General features: G+C 42.8%; 1 protein-coding gene across 2 annotated transcripts in view; it reads right to left on the bottom strand.

Annotated features, from left to right (window-relative positions):
* Positions 1-5,622, bottom strand: part of LOC143281625 (retinol-binding protein 4-A-like) — a 9,239-nt gene extending 3,617 nt beyond the window's left edge. The window contains exons 1-3 of one of the 2 annotated variants that reach the window (XM_076586871.1): positions 5,048-5,622; positions 2,177-2,561; positions 653-783 (exon numbers count right to left, since the gene is read on the bottom strand). In XM_076586871.1, coding sequence (XP_076442986.1) covers positions 653-783; positions 2,177-2,320 — 275 coding nt within the window. In that variant the 5' untranslated portion in view covers positions 2,321-2,561; positions 5,048-5,622. The remainder of the gene's footprint in view (positions 1-652; positions 784-2,176; positions 2,562-5,047) is intronic. The other variant, XM_076586870.1, reaches the window with a different exon arrangement.
* Positions 5,623-15,000: the final 9,378 nt, after the last annotated feature.

Raw genomic sequence — 15,000 nt, 5'->3', positions numbered from 1 at the left:
CATCACAATCATCATCATCACCGTCATCATCACCATCATCATCATCATCACCACCACCACCACCATTATCACCATCATCATCATTATCACCATCATCATCACCATCATCATCACCATCACCACCACCACCACCACCACCATCATCATCATCAGCAGCAGCAGCAGTAGCAGCAGTAGTAGGAGCGGAAGCAGCAGCAGGAGTAGTATAAGTAGAAAGCAACAGCAGTGTTAGTAGTTAAAGAAGAGAAAGAAGAAGATGAATGCGAAGAGGAGGAGGAGGTGGTGGAGGACGAGAAGAAGAAGGCATCACATAAAGGCTTAGCATACAATACGTTTGATCATTATGAAATGTTTTCATATATATTTCATGTGTTTGCACTCACTCTCTCTCACACACACACACACACACACACACAACACACAACACACACACACACACACACACACACACACACACACACACACACACACACACACACACACACACACACACACACACACACACACACACACAACACACTACACACACACAACACACCACACACACACACACACACACACACACACACACACCACACACACACACACACACACACACACACACACACACACACACACACACACACACACACACACACAGCGCGGGACCTACTTGCCAGAGTAGTAGCCAGTGACCACACCGAAGTCATCAGCGGTGTAGTGCTGGAAGTAATTGATCCAGCTGTTACCGCTGTCCTGGTAAGTGGCGGCGATCCACTCTACCTCGTACCACCGGCCTATGAACTGCACAGGTAACAAAGGTAAGACGTTAACTCTCTCCATACGAACGGCGAAAGAGACGACGTTAACAGCGTTTCTCCCCAATTGCCACCATCAAAATATTACAAGCGGAAGGCTCTTACACTGAAGAGGTGAATGTTGACAAAGAATACCACAATTCTGACGACGGAAGCTAAAGGTTGGATCATTGAGACACCCACTGGACATCCGAGGGGTCTGTGTAGAGGAGAAGAGAGGACTGGCCGTACTGAGTGAGTTAACAGTGTAGTGATGACAACGTTCAGCTTATTATTATTATTATTATTTTTTTTAATGTTTTTTCATAGATTGACATAAGCATAATGGAGTCTCCCGTCGGACCGACGGACGAGTAGGCAGGCAGGCTTATCTGTCGGTGTGTGTCCTCATATGGGAGAAGAGGACGATTCTAGATGCGCAGCACTTCCCAAAGGTGTTGCAAGGGAAAACGTCTCCAGAAGTTGAGCCCTGCTTCCTTCGCTCACGCTTCTCCTTAGCGGCCAGAGTTTTCTTGTTTTCAAACGTCTTTATGCCACAAGAGCACAGCATCCTCCAGCGAGAGCGCTCAAGGGCATCAGTTTCCCAGGAAGCGATGTCTATGTCACAGGCTTTGAGTTTGTCTTCAAGGTGTCCTTGAAGCGCTTGCAGGGTCTTCCAAGTTCGCGGCGGCCTTCCTTCAGCTGGCCATACAAGAGCATCTTCGGGATCCTGCTGTCTGTCATGCGGACAACGTGTCATAAGCATACAGATTGGCCAGCAGCAAAGTGAGAGCTGTATGATCAATAGTTTCTCCATCGCAATGGGAAGTCATTTACAGCTTAGTCTTTTGCGCGAAGGACTATGACTCTCAAACTAGAAGGCAAGATTGGACTGGCTCATAGTGCTGCAGCCTTGGGGGTCTAGTTGGCCTTTTGGGAACCATCCCCAACGCCGACTATCGGCCAAGAAAGTGGGGGATGTAACCTAGGTGTTATGGAGAGAGGGGGTGGGTCATATTGGAATCAAACTCGTGGACAATCTCTTCTTAGTCGAACGCGTTACCACTGGGCCACCGCTTCACCATTGACCACAATCATCGTCATCAGATGTACACCAAAAACATCCCCCATCTTCACCTTGTTGACTTATCATCATCATAACCATCACCATCACCAATAATCATCATCGTCGTCGTTGTCATCACCACCTTCATATGGATACACATAAGAAACAACAACCCTCTATCCTCACCTTGCTGGCGTTTCATCATCATCATCATCATCATCATCATCAGCAGCAGCAGCAGCATCTTCAAGGTCATCATCATTAGACACACACACACACACAAACAACAACCCCCCCCTACACTCTCCCACCCCCTACGCCCCCACATCCTCACCTTGCTGACGTCAAAGTCCTCCATGACGGCCACGTCATCCAAGGAGCAGGGAGGCTGAGCTCCCACCCCCACCACCACCATCTCCCACCAGACCAACAGTCGTGCGAGCTGGACACACAACCTGCACCGCCCCCTACACCCCATTTTTGCTTCTCTCTCTCTCTCTCTCTGTCTCTGTCTCTCTCTGTCACTGTCTCTCTCTGTGGCTCACTAGGCTCACTACTCACTGTCGTTCGTTGCCTCTGTTCACACTCACTGTCTTCAACTGTTCGGCTGGCTGGTTGGCTGGTTGGTTGTTGCTTTGCAGGGTCGCTTTATTGACTGCAGTTTGTGTGTAGTGGTTTTTTTTTTTTTTTTTTATAGTAAAGTTACGATATCAGCTGATCTGAAAAACCCAAACAAAACATCTTGCTGTCTATTTTGCTGTGCAGTGTTGTGCTGTGCTGTGCTGTCTTATGCTGTGCAGTGCTATGTTGTGCTGTGCTGTGCTGTGCTGTGTTGTGTTGTGCTGTACTGTGTTATGTTGTGATGTGCTGGAAAAAAAAGGAAAACAAAAAGAAAAAAAGAAAAAAGAGGAAGAAAGTATGGGTTGCATGTGTGATCATGGCAATGCTAACTTTGCTTGCTTAGCTCCAAGAACCGTTCCTGAACTCAAAGCTAATGCCATAGACCCAAGAAAAAAAAATTAGCCTTAAGCAAACTTAGCGCATCTAAGTTCGCTCATGCAAAGCACAAAGTACCTCATGGGGCCGGTTGCTTGAGGCGATCTTTTCATAAGATAGCCTCCCTCCCCTACCTCTCCCTTAGCTTCAGTTTTCTTCAGTTTTACAGTTATGCATGTGTGTGAATGACTGGTGTGAAAGCGCTTAGATTTGTCTCTGCAGAAGATTCAGCGCTATATAAATACTATTATTATCATTATCTTTGCAGCACTAAGTTTGCTTACAGTTAGGAGTGTTCCTAAGTATACGGGATTTAACGTGGAGTTAGGAACATTCTTAACGATAAGCAAACTTAGTTCGTTCATGTAAACCACCTGAGGACGTGAAGAACGAAGGCAAACACTGCTCGTTCAACCACACAGCCCTGCTATTAGAGAGTGTGGACGTATCCATTTACGCAACACCGCGTCTTAAAAAAAAAAAAAAAAAAAAAAACAGAAGAAAAAGGAAAAAAAGATTAACTTCTGACAACCCATTGGTCACGCTCTGAGAGATGGTTACAGAGTGCTACGCGCTGTGGACGACAAGGAGGTCGTATGTTCGAATCTTACACATCAGAAACGTACCATTGGAAATGCTTTTTGACTCACTTGTGTAAACAAAGTGAGTCTATGTTTTAACCCGGTGTTCGGTTGTCTGTGTGTTAGTGTGTGTGTGTGTGTGTGTGTGTGTGTGTGTGTGTGTGTGTGTGTGTGTGTGTCTGTGTCTGTGTCTGTGTCTGTGTGTCTGTGTGTCCGTGGTAAACTTTAACATTGACATTTTCTCTGCAACTACTTTTTCAGTTGACACCAAATTTGGCATAAAAATAGGAAAAATTCAGTTCTTTCCAGTCATTTTGTTTAAAACAATATTGCGCCTCTGGGATGGGCACAAAAAAATAAAGAATGAAGCCTAATTATATGCAAACTGCATTTACTGTTATATTTATATTTTTTGTATTTATTTTGCAAACGTTTTGGTGCAGATAGTAAAAAAGGGAAATTACTCTGTAATGCTAGTGGAGTTAATTAGCTTTAAACTGATCTTTCTCATCTTAAACATTACATTTTGAAACAAGAGAGGCAAGGCCTTCAAGACTCACTTGTGATGCACTTTAAAAAAAAAAAAATCCAAGCTTTTTATGTATTGAGTATAATTTCAAAATGTAATGTTTAAGATGAGAAAGATCAGTTTAAAGCAAACTAAGTTCCCCAGCAGAGTAATTTCCCTTGTTCTACTGTCTACACCAAAACGTTTGCAATAAATAAAACTTCCATGCTTAGCAAAAGAAGTTCCTGTTTGAACAAACAATGATAATAATGACAGATCTTTTGTTGGGTCGAATATCAGATCAAAGTGCGAAGTTTAGAGAATACAAAAAAATATAAATATAACAGTAAATGCATGATACTCAATACATAAAAAGCTTGGATTTTTTTAAAAGTGTATCACAAGAGAATCATGAAGGCTTTGCCTTTCTTCTTTTTTTTTTTTTTAATTTTTTTTTAATCGTTTTTAGCTTCTGGCTGGCTCCTCAATACAGCTGAGTGTGCTGAGGGCTGAAATGAAAACAACACCAACAACAACAAAGCACACAGAGCTTGACTGTTATCTGCTTCACGGATGCGTCCATGGTCTCGACCCAAACTTCAGATGCAAGGAGTGATGGCCTAGAGGTAACGCGTCCGCCTAGGAAGCGAGCCAATCTGAACGCGCTGGTTCGAATCACGGCTCAGCCGCTGATATTTTCTCCCCCTCCACTAGACTTTGAGTGGTGGTCTGGACGCTAGTCATTCAGATAAGACGATAAACCGAGGTCGCGTGTGCAAGCATGCACTTAGCGCACGTAAAAGAACCCACTGTAACAAAAGGGTTGTTCCTGGTAAAATTCTGTAGAAAAATCCACTTTGATAGGAAAAAAACAAATAAAACAGCACGCAGGAAAAAGAAAAAAAAAAAAAAAAAAGGGCGGCGCTGTAGTGTAGCGATGCGCTCTCCCTGGGGAGAGGAGCCCGAATTTCACACAGAGAAATCTGTTGTGATAAAAAAACAAAACAAATACAAATAAAAAAAGATCAATGCGTAGATAAAACGTAAAACAACCCCCCCAGAAAACCTCCCAAAACAACCCACAACATACACACACAGAAAGTCAGCACACCATGCGTACTTATTGATCTGACGTTCGTTATCGTCTAAAAACAGTGACTTATAACAACGTTTTCGTAGTAGAACCGTCCGTCCGTCTTTGCGGTAGTAGACCAAAATGTCTTTCGAATAGGCACACCACATACAAAGACCACCCTCCGTTCACTTTTGATGACTGTCTTTCAGCCTGTCCGATGTCACCTGGAAAGGTTTTCGTGTTCCCTCCTCCGCACAGAAAGCCGACCGAAAAACGATAACCTGGTGTGTCGTTCTAATAACTTTGCTCTGATTGGATGAAATGTAGCTTTTTTTTTTTTTTTCTAGTGGGGGGTGGGGGTGGGGCTAGGGCGTGTTTTGGTGATCCGTGTATAACTTGTACAAGGGTCGTGATGTATGATGAACACATATGACAATATGCTAATCATTTTCCTTCTTTTATTTCCTATGGAATCCTTTGTAACTATTTCGTCTGAACCGTGAACGGCATAAAAGTTTACAGTGATTCTGTCACTGCTGTTTTCAACCCACAGTCTAAACTAACTTAGTGACAGCAAGCCTTTGTGTGGATCTCCAACGCAATGGCACGCATAATGTCCTTTTAGTTGTTAAATCACACTGGGAATTGAATTAAATTTTTTTAAAATTTAAACAAACTGGTATTGCAAATTTTAAGTTGACGTTTTTAACACTTGTACTGACGACTTTGAAAAATAATCTTCATATGAATGAAACGATGCATTCCCAAACCCTGATAGAGCCCCCACCCCACCCCACCTGCTCCCTCCACTCCCTGCTCCAAACTACGTACCCCTGCAAAAATACAAACCACAGGAGTGAGGTTTTCTTGCAAAATGACTATGTTGGTTCACTAATTGGTAGTTGTCGACTTGGAATGCGGAGCGACTGCTGACGAAAAACACCACCAAATACACCACAACAACCCAATTTGACTTGAGTTGCTTTCATAACCCGGACGGGAGTGGCTGGAGAGAGGGCGGGGGTTGGTTGGGTGGGTGGGTGGGTGGGTGGGAGGGGAGTAGTGGTGGGGTGGGGTGGGGTGGTCTCCAGAACCAGTCTGAGCTACGCGCGAAGGCGGAGTTAATGGGTTAAAAGTTAAGATAGTACTCTGAAGTGAACACTGAACACTGGGGCAGAAACCAAACGCCCAACCGATTCTGCTGCGGCGTCACCTTAAAGGCGGAGTGGAAGTGGGGTCATAAATTGATGTCATCATGATGATGATGATAATGATGATCACTATGATGACGAATCGACTTATGAAAAGCACTGGCGATGCGCGTCGCTTTCAAAAAAAAAAAAGTTTGAGAATTGCAATTACTTTGAGTACAGAATTATAATCATTTTCGCGTGAGAAAGAAAGGGTGTGGAGAGTTTGCATGCGCGTGCACGCACGAGAACATGTGTTGGTGAGCCCTAAGTTGGGTTTTTTTTTACCTTTGCTATGAGCACTCTCTAGTGACCACAGCCTCCCATTTCCAAGGAAATATTAAAAAAACAACAACAAAAAAACAAACAAACAAAACAAAACAAAACAAAAAACAAAACAAACAAACAAAAAAAAACAACAACAAAAAACAAAAAAACCGAAAAAACCCCACCATGCCACAAAAATAAAATCTGCTTGAGGACGAGCATTTCCTTTTTTAACACCAGATTTACGAACATTGTTAATCTAGTTATATTACTTTATTTGTGGTCACAAGAACAAATTTCTCTGTGTGAAATTTGGGGTGCTCTCCCGACGAAAGCATGTCGGCAGGATGCTGCGCCACCCGTTGTTCGGTTTTTTCTTTTTCTGTGTGCAAGTGCATTCAAAGTGGATATTTCTACAGAGTATTGCCAGGGGCAACGTGTTATTTTTGTTGCCGTAGGTTATTTTACGTGCGCTAAGTGAATGCTGCACACAGAGCCTCGGTTCATCGTATCATCCGAATCAACTAGCATCCAGACCCCAACCCAAGGGTTGTAAGGAACACAATGTATTTCAAACGATGCAGGCAAACCATTTACAGGGACAACCGTTTCTGTAAGGCCGCAACGACTGAAGATGAAATGTCATTGGTTCAGTTAATGAATCATTTTCTTCAGGCTCTGTTAAATGTTACATGTTTGTCTGAGTGTGTATATGTGTGTGCCTGAAATCAGACTGAATGTCACAGGAAACGAATGATGAGCGCCCAATGGCAGCCGTCAGTCGGCTCTACCCAGGAAGGCAGCCTGTTGTTTAAATGACCCCGTATTTGTAAAGTGCTTACAGCTTAGTCTCCGACCGAGGATAGGCGCTATATAAATATCCATATCAATCAATTGATCAAATTTATGGACACACACACACACACACACACACACACACACACACACACACACACACACACACACACACACACACACACACACACACTGTGGCAATGATAAAACAAGAAGTCTGAGAGCAGGATTCAGGGTGAGTTCGGAAAGTTCATCGTGGTTTCGAACCAAGGGACACCATTCAAAGTAGGGGGCAGAATAGAGTGGCAATAATTCTGTCCACCCCACCCTGAACAGCCGTTCTGTGGAGTGTGGGGGACATTTCAGGGTCTTGTCAATGCACGGGGATATCTCTGTGTGTGTAGGTAGAGTTGAGTTTAACGACCTATCGGCGTGACGCCCTTATGGTCAAGTTGTTCGTGGCTGTAGTCTTGTCCATGGGGGTGTTACGTGGTCAAGGTGTTGGTCCTGCTGTGTGCGTTATGTATGCACAGTTATATATCTCGTTCAGTTGTTTTTCATAAGAGAACGAGAGCATTCCAGCCAGCCGCACTGTTCAAGTCACGGTTACCTCCCTGAAGTGTGTCGCGAGTGTTCCCCACAACCGATTGTCTCCCTCTTTGGGGGTGCCACTGCATACAGTAACCACAACTCTTGTCACACTATTAGTCTGTCTCCCTCTCTGAATCTCTCCCTCATTTATCCAGACACATGCAAAGACATGAATACAAACACAAACTGACCCACCCAGACACAAAACGCACAAACACGCTCTCTCTCTGAATACAAAAAGCAAAGAAATAAAGTGAAAGATTTAGTTAAACAAAGTCAGATCATTTTGAAAACCTTATCAGCAATAATAGAGACACGGCAACATTATGGCGTACTGTTAATGAAATTACCGATAAGCATAAAAAGAAGACAAATGCTGTCGCCACTGTGTGAACAACGGATAATCTCAACGACCATCTTTTAAACATAGCTAAATCAGCACAAACATTTACAAACTACCTTCCTGAAGAATGTTACATTACTCCTCCGTCGCTACAAACATTTTGCCAAGAGCGCCTTAAATCCAGTAACCCATTCGCTATCCCTCCACTTGCTGTTCATGAAGTTGGTTCCTTAATCTCAACTCTAAAGAATACGAAAGCAATGGGTCCAGACAATTTAAATGCATCTGTTCTCAAGCTTGCTCTACCCTACATAGTAGACTCCATTATATACATTTACAATTTGTGTATCGAACAGAACAACGTTCCCTCTGCGCTAAAATCAGCAAAAGTAATTCCACTGCTAAAGTCAAACGATATCACAGATGTCAACAACTTAAGACCGATATCCCTACTATCAATAGTGTCCAAGCCTATCGAAAAGCACGTCCACAAGCACCTTATGAAACATACGAACAAAATAACCTTTTTATCCCCTTCAGTCTGGCTTTCGCTGTTATCACTCCTGTCACACAGCATTAACCCGGCTTTGTCATACGTGGTTATCTGCAGTCAACCAAAAAAAGATCACTGGAACAGTTTTTCTAGATTTAAAGAAGGCTTTCGATCTTGTGGATCACAGAATACTGATAAAAAAACCCAAACTGACTGAGTATTCTCAAACCAGTCAACTGTTTCCTTTTTCCGGTCTTACCTGGAAAACAGAACACAGCGTGTTTACTTAGACGGCTCGTATTCTTGTGAAGGTAATGTAGATCGAGGTGTTCCGCAAGGCTCTATTCTTGGACCCCTACTCTTTTGCATCTATATTAACGACTTGCCGATGCATATATCACCTAGCAATATCATCTGCGATCTGTTCGCTGATGACAGTTCCCTTCATTGTAGCGACACCGACATTGATCTTGTAGAATCATCTCTACAACAGGGAATAAATGCCATTTCAGACTGGTGTTATCAAAACCACATGGAACTTACCCCACACAAAACAAAAAGTATGGCATTGACATCCAGACAGAAACACCAACGTAAAGCTCTCATTTTAAAGCTCGAGGTAAACAAGAACTCAATTGAACAAGTTTGTGAGCACCGCGTTCTTGGGGTAATTATTGATAAAGAACTCAATTGGCAAGCTCATATCAACCATGTATGCAAACAATTATCCCGCAATTTGTTCTTACTCAATAAACGTAGATATTACGTCGATGCTCCAACCAGAAAATTATTCTTCGGAGCACACTGTCTCTCTCATGTCAATTATGCATCTACAGTCTGGAGCAATGCCAGTCACAACCAGCTAAAAAAAGTTAACTCACTGCATAGACGAGCAGCTAAACTTATTTTACCAGACCACTCCCTATCAACAGATGAAAAATTAACAAAACTGGAAATATTACCACCATACAAGCAATTCAACTACAATAAAATGGTCCTCATGTTCAAAGTACACAAAAACATGTCACCATCATACCTCAGTGACCTTGTTCAACGGGCATCAGAGCGTTACGATTCAGATAATTATATTCTGCCTCGTGTGCGCATCGATCTGTACAAATTTAGCTTTGCATTTTTTGAAAAACTTTCTTCCTTAGTTCATTAAGACGTGCGATTCATTACGTTTCTTTAAATCAAGCATACGGAAACGTCTGCCCCACAAACAATAGGCCCACAAAGCATTTTTTTACCAGCTGAAAAGGACAGAAAATCATGTTTTTTGTGAAGTTTGTATCTATACCTTTACATGCAGTGAATTTATTTTATTTCTACCTTTGTGCTTTAATGTTTTTACTTGTTCGCCTGTTAATTAGATGTTATTACCTGTAACAACTGTATCAGCAAATTAATCATTTTTGTATATGTACAATGTTAAAGTTGTGTTTCTCTGTTCTCTTTATGTCCGCTATATGTTTCTCGGTCATGTCTCTGTATGTGCATAAGTATATATATATATATATATATATATATATATATATATATATATATATATATATATATATATATATGTGTGTGTGTGTGTGTGTGTGTGTGTTGGGTGGAGAGAGTGTGTGCATGTGTATGGATATGAATGTGCGAATACGTTCGATTTATTACTTTTTACGATGTTTGTGATGATGATAGTGATTATTATTCGTAGTAGTAGCAGTAGATGTAGCAGTGTTAACAAAATTATTATTGTAGTGTCGTTATCGTTAATGTTCTTATTGTTATTGTTGTCACAAGGACAGATTGGGAGACTGGGCTATGCCTAAAATCTTTATCCTTGAGTAATAAAAGTTTTTGAATCTCTCTCTCTCTTGAATATCATTGAATACAATCTTTATGACTCCACGCTATTCGGTCTACATACTTATGTTTATTTCTGATTATGCATTGTTCACATTCTCGTTTACGAGGGGCCAAGGGCTGAAGTGAATATGCCACTCTGAGTCCGGGGTCTCTCAGTCGAGTCCCTTTCTCTCTTTCACACACAGACACACGCAGACACACATACACACACAGACACAGACAGACAGACATGTACACAGACACACACACACACACACACACACACATACACAGTGCGTGTACGTCTACAATGCATACGCATACAAAGGCGCGTTCTCGATCTCCACAGCACATCACAACAATGATTGCAAAGCAAAAATCTTGAGTTTATTTTTGTTCCAAGACCTGAGAAGGATACAAAAGTAGTGAACTGACAAGATGTTAACCTTCAGATAGTATTATCAAATACAAAATGCACATACCGTACACTATTTTGTAAACGCCCACTGTCTGGTAAACACCAATCCCCAATCTTTGCTTTTCAAACATGTTGCCATCCCCTTGACATAGGGTCATTCTGATGCCACTGTTGGCATCATCAAAAGAAGGGAAATAATTCTGGAGGGCTGAAAATTCACACATTTGTTCTAGAGTGGTATATTTCCAGACCATTTTCTCAGTTGGTTTTTTTTTTTTTTTTTGAGGGGGGGGCTGTCTATACATCTCTGGTTTTTGTTTCTAAACTTTAGCAACAAGTGTTCTTTGAGGCCTAATCGAAGCAAGCTCGTACTGTCAATTTTCTCGGTCAGAAAACCAAACCAGGAACTGTATTAATTCGCACGTTTACAACCATTCTTGCTTCTCAAAACAGTAATAAAAATCGGGAAATGTTGCCATTTGATTGTCAGTGAACGTCCGCATCAAGGAGTAGTGCCGAGTTTCACGCCCTGTTTGGAAACAACAACAACAACGACAACGACGACGACAACGACAATAACAACGACGACGATAACGACAACGACAACAACAACAACAACTAAATAAGAAACGCCGCCAAGATCAAGTTGTTCAGGACTTAGGTTCTTGGTTCAGCGAAGGATGTTGCGTTGTTCGAGGGGGCAAGTCTTGGTGTATCAAGACATGACTGATAACCAATTTAAGGACCATCCACAGGGCTAGGGACAGTTGGCCGCCACTTTAAGGACCACCCACAGGACTAGGGACAGGGTCAGCAGGAAGACAGGCTGTCCTGGCATGGTCACTGTGGTGGACACAGACCCTGCGGACAGTGGATGGACACAGAGATGACCAGTGGTAATGAGGTGGGTTGTTACATGACATATAAAGTGCATACATGAGGTCGGGAGGGCGGAGTGGAGTGGGGATGTGTGTGTGTGTGTGTGTGTGTGTGTGTGTGTGTGTGTGTGAACGCGTATATCATGTGTGTGTGTGTGTGCGTATGTGTGTGTGCGTGCGTGAAAGTGTGTATCATGTGTGTGTATGTGTATGTCCATGTGTGTGAGTGCAGGAGAGAGAGAGAGAGAGAGAGAGAGAGAGAGAGAGAGACAGAGACAGAGACAGAGACAGAGAGAGAGAGAGAGAGAGAGAGAGAGAGAGAGCACAAATCGAGCTACTGAGCATGCACATACGAACTCACACATACTATACCACACACACACACACACACACACACACACACACACACACACTGCCGCCCACATCCAAATCTTTCTCTTTCTCTTTCCACGCTTCCCCCTCCCTGTCTCTCACTCTCTGTCTCCGCCTGTCTGTTTCTGCCATGTCTTTCTCTCTCTGTTTTGGCCAGGTGCCAGTTGCATTGCTTGCTTCGAACTTTTTTTGACAGTTACACGTGACTAAATGCCGACGTTGACCGAACTACGCCATTGGTCAGTTCCATACTACACACAGTTAGTAGCGGGTTACGACCATACTTGGCTCTTCCGTACGAGCAATGCTACTCTTCTTCTTCTTCTTCTGCGTTCGTGGGCTGCAACTCCCACGTTCACTCGTATGCACACGAGTGGGCTTTTACGTGTATGACCGTTTTTACCCCGCCATGTAGGCAGCCATACTCCATTTTCGAGGGTGTGCATGCTGGGTATGTTCTTGTTTCCATAACCCACCGAACGCTGACATGGATTACGGGATCTTTAACGTGCGTATTTGATCTTCTGCTTGCACATACACACGAAGGGGGTTCAGGTACTAGCAGGTCTGCACATATGTTGACCTGGGAGATCGTAAAAATCTCCACCCTTCACCCACCAGGCGCCGTCACCGTGATTCGAACCCGGGACCCTCAGATTGACAGTCCAACGCTTTAACCACTTGGCTATTGCGACCGTCAAGCAATGCTTCTCAACTGGCTCCTGGTCCTGTGCTTGGTTCTCGGTTTTCGTCTGTGTGTTTGGTTCGTAAGTGTATCTGTCTACTGAACTTGTCTGTCTCTCTGTCTCTTTATCTCTCTGTCGACCAGTTTTCTTTCCTTTATCTATGTCTGTATCTCATGGTGTCTGTCTGTCTGTCTGTCTGTCTGTCTGTCACTCCCCCTTCTCGCTCCCTCTCCTCTGTTCACAGTTCAAACCCAGTCTACTCATGCTGTAGAGTAACCAGCACTCACCCGAAGACGTATCACGGTTGCAATCTGAAACAAGAGAAACACGACATGACAGGCTAAATGTTGAATACATCATTAACAACAACAACAACAACAACAAACAATAAAGACAATAATGATATTTATCATCATCATTATCATCATCATCATCATCATCAATATCACCATCACCATCATCATCGAATATAGAACAGAACAGAAAAGAATAGAATACGTCTTTATCGCCAAGTGCACCGAAGTCACGAGTAATACTGGAGGGTGGGGCGGGGGTGGGGTGGTGGGGAGGGGGAGGGGGGAGTGCAGGGGGGGTGGGAGGGATAGTACGAAAGAGACAAAACACGAATAAGATCAGTATCATACACAAACACAAATACGGTAGAATTTTAGACATAATGTGTATATACATGTAAGTGCTTGTGCAGCTCTCTCTCTCTCTCTCAGCATAACAATGCGTGTGCTCACTTGAATATACGCCGCACATTACACATTACATGATGATGATAATGATAAGACATATATTATAAGCGGCTACCCAAAAAAGCAAAATCAATCAGCCAGGACGAATCACATCCAGCTTCTGGGATTTTCGAGATGCTCCCCTCTGGTCGACGGTATAGAAGTATAAGGACGGAAACCAATCGTTTCGCCAATAGCTTTTTCCCCAAAGCAGTCAACGCCCTGTCTCTCGAACGAATCTAGTATGATAAATAGAACTGTGCAATTAACAACCATCTACCCGAAGATCTTGTCATCAACCCCATCCACATGTAATATGTAGCTTCTGTTTAAACGTGTGTGTGTGTGTGTGTGTGTGTGTGTGTGTGTGTGTGTGTGTGTGTGTGTGTGTGAGTGTGCGTGTACAGTGCGTGCATGTGTGAGTATGCACAAGTTTTTATATTGATATGCACTTGTGTGTATCCTAATTTCTACTGTATGTGTGTTTGTGTATGATGTTCGTACCTTGTTATGTACTAACCTCCCCCCCCCCCAAAAAAAAAAAAAAAAAAAATTCCTCGTGAGCCCGGTACACTTGGTAATAAAGCCACATTCTATTCTGTTCTATAATCATAATAATCATGATGATGTTGATGATAGTAGCGACAACAATAATAATAATAAAAATGACAAAGTAATATCAACAACAACAACAACAACAACACTGATGATGATGAAGACGACATTACGATGATGATAATGATTAACTGGCCAACCAAGAATCTTATTTCCTTGAAAGGAACACTGAAAACGTAAGACATTGCTGTCCATCTGATTCGATCTGTGTGAGCTGGTTTGTTCCATTTTCGGAGATTATTACTCCTGTCTGCCACGGTGCCGTATTCAACGTGCTGAAACTATGAACAGGAGTAATGAAATGAAATGAAATGAAATTATGGTGCTTAGAGCCTCGCCGACCACTAAGGCCATCTCAAGGCTATCGCCAAATTAATACCTCCTACAAGGGTAAAAAGAAAACAAACAATAAAAACTAGTCACCACATTAAGCTTTCCACTCAAAGTTAAAAAAAAACCTTCCATAGTTTAAAACCTTTAAATCTGATTAAAAATGTTCACTTCTTTTAAGAAGTCCATCAGCGCCCAGGAGGGACATCACGAAACAAGATCTTCAAAGAAACCGCAGTGTAATGTCTGTGTCTAACGTCATACAGATCCCAACAGTCAAGGAGCACGTGTTTCACGGTGAGAGGCTCATCACAGGGAATATATCGACGGGACCTGAGTAATAATAACCCACATGTGACAATATCACCTTTAGCGGATGCGACAGCAGTCGATGATTATACGAGAAGGGACTTAACTGTGAGTGTATCCGGACATGCGCGTAGGGACCGG

Source organism: Babylonia areolata, chromosome 4, assembly GCF_041734735.1.
Source record: "Babylonia areolata isolate BAREFJ2019XMU chromosome 4, ASM4173473v1, whole genome shotgun sequence".
NCBI classification, from domain to species: Eukaryota; Metazoa; Mollusca; class Gastropoda; order Neogastropoda; family Buccinidae; genus Babylonia; species Babylonia areolata.
Note: the sequence above shows the minus strand (reverse complement) of the source record. Positions and strands in the feature narration are given on the sequence as shown.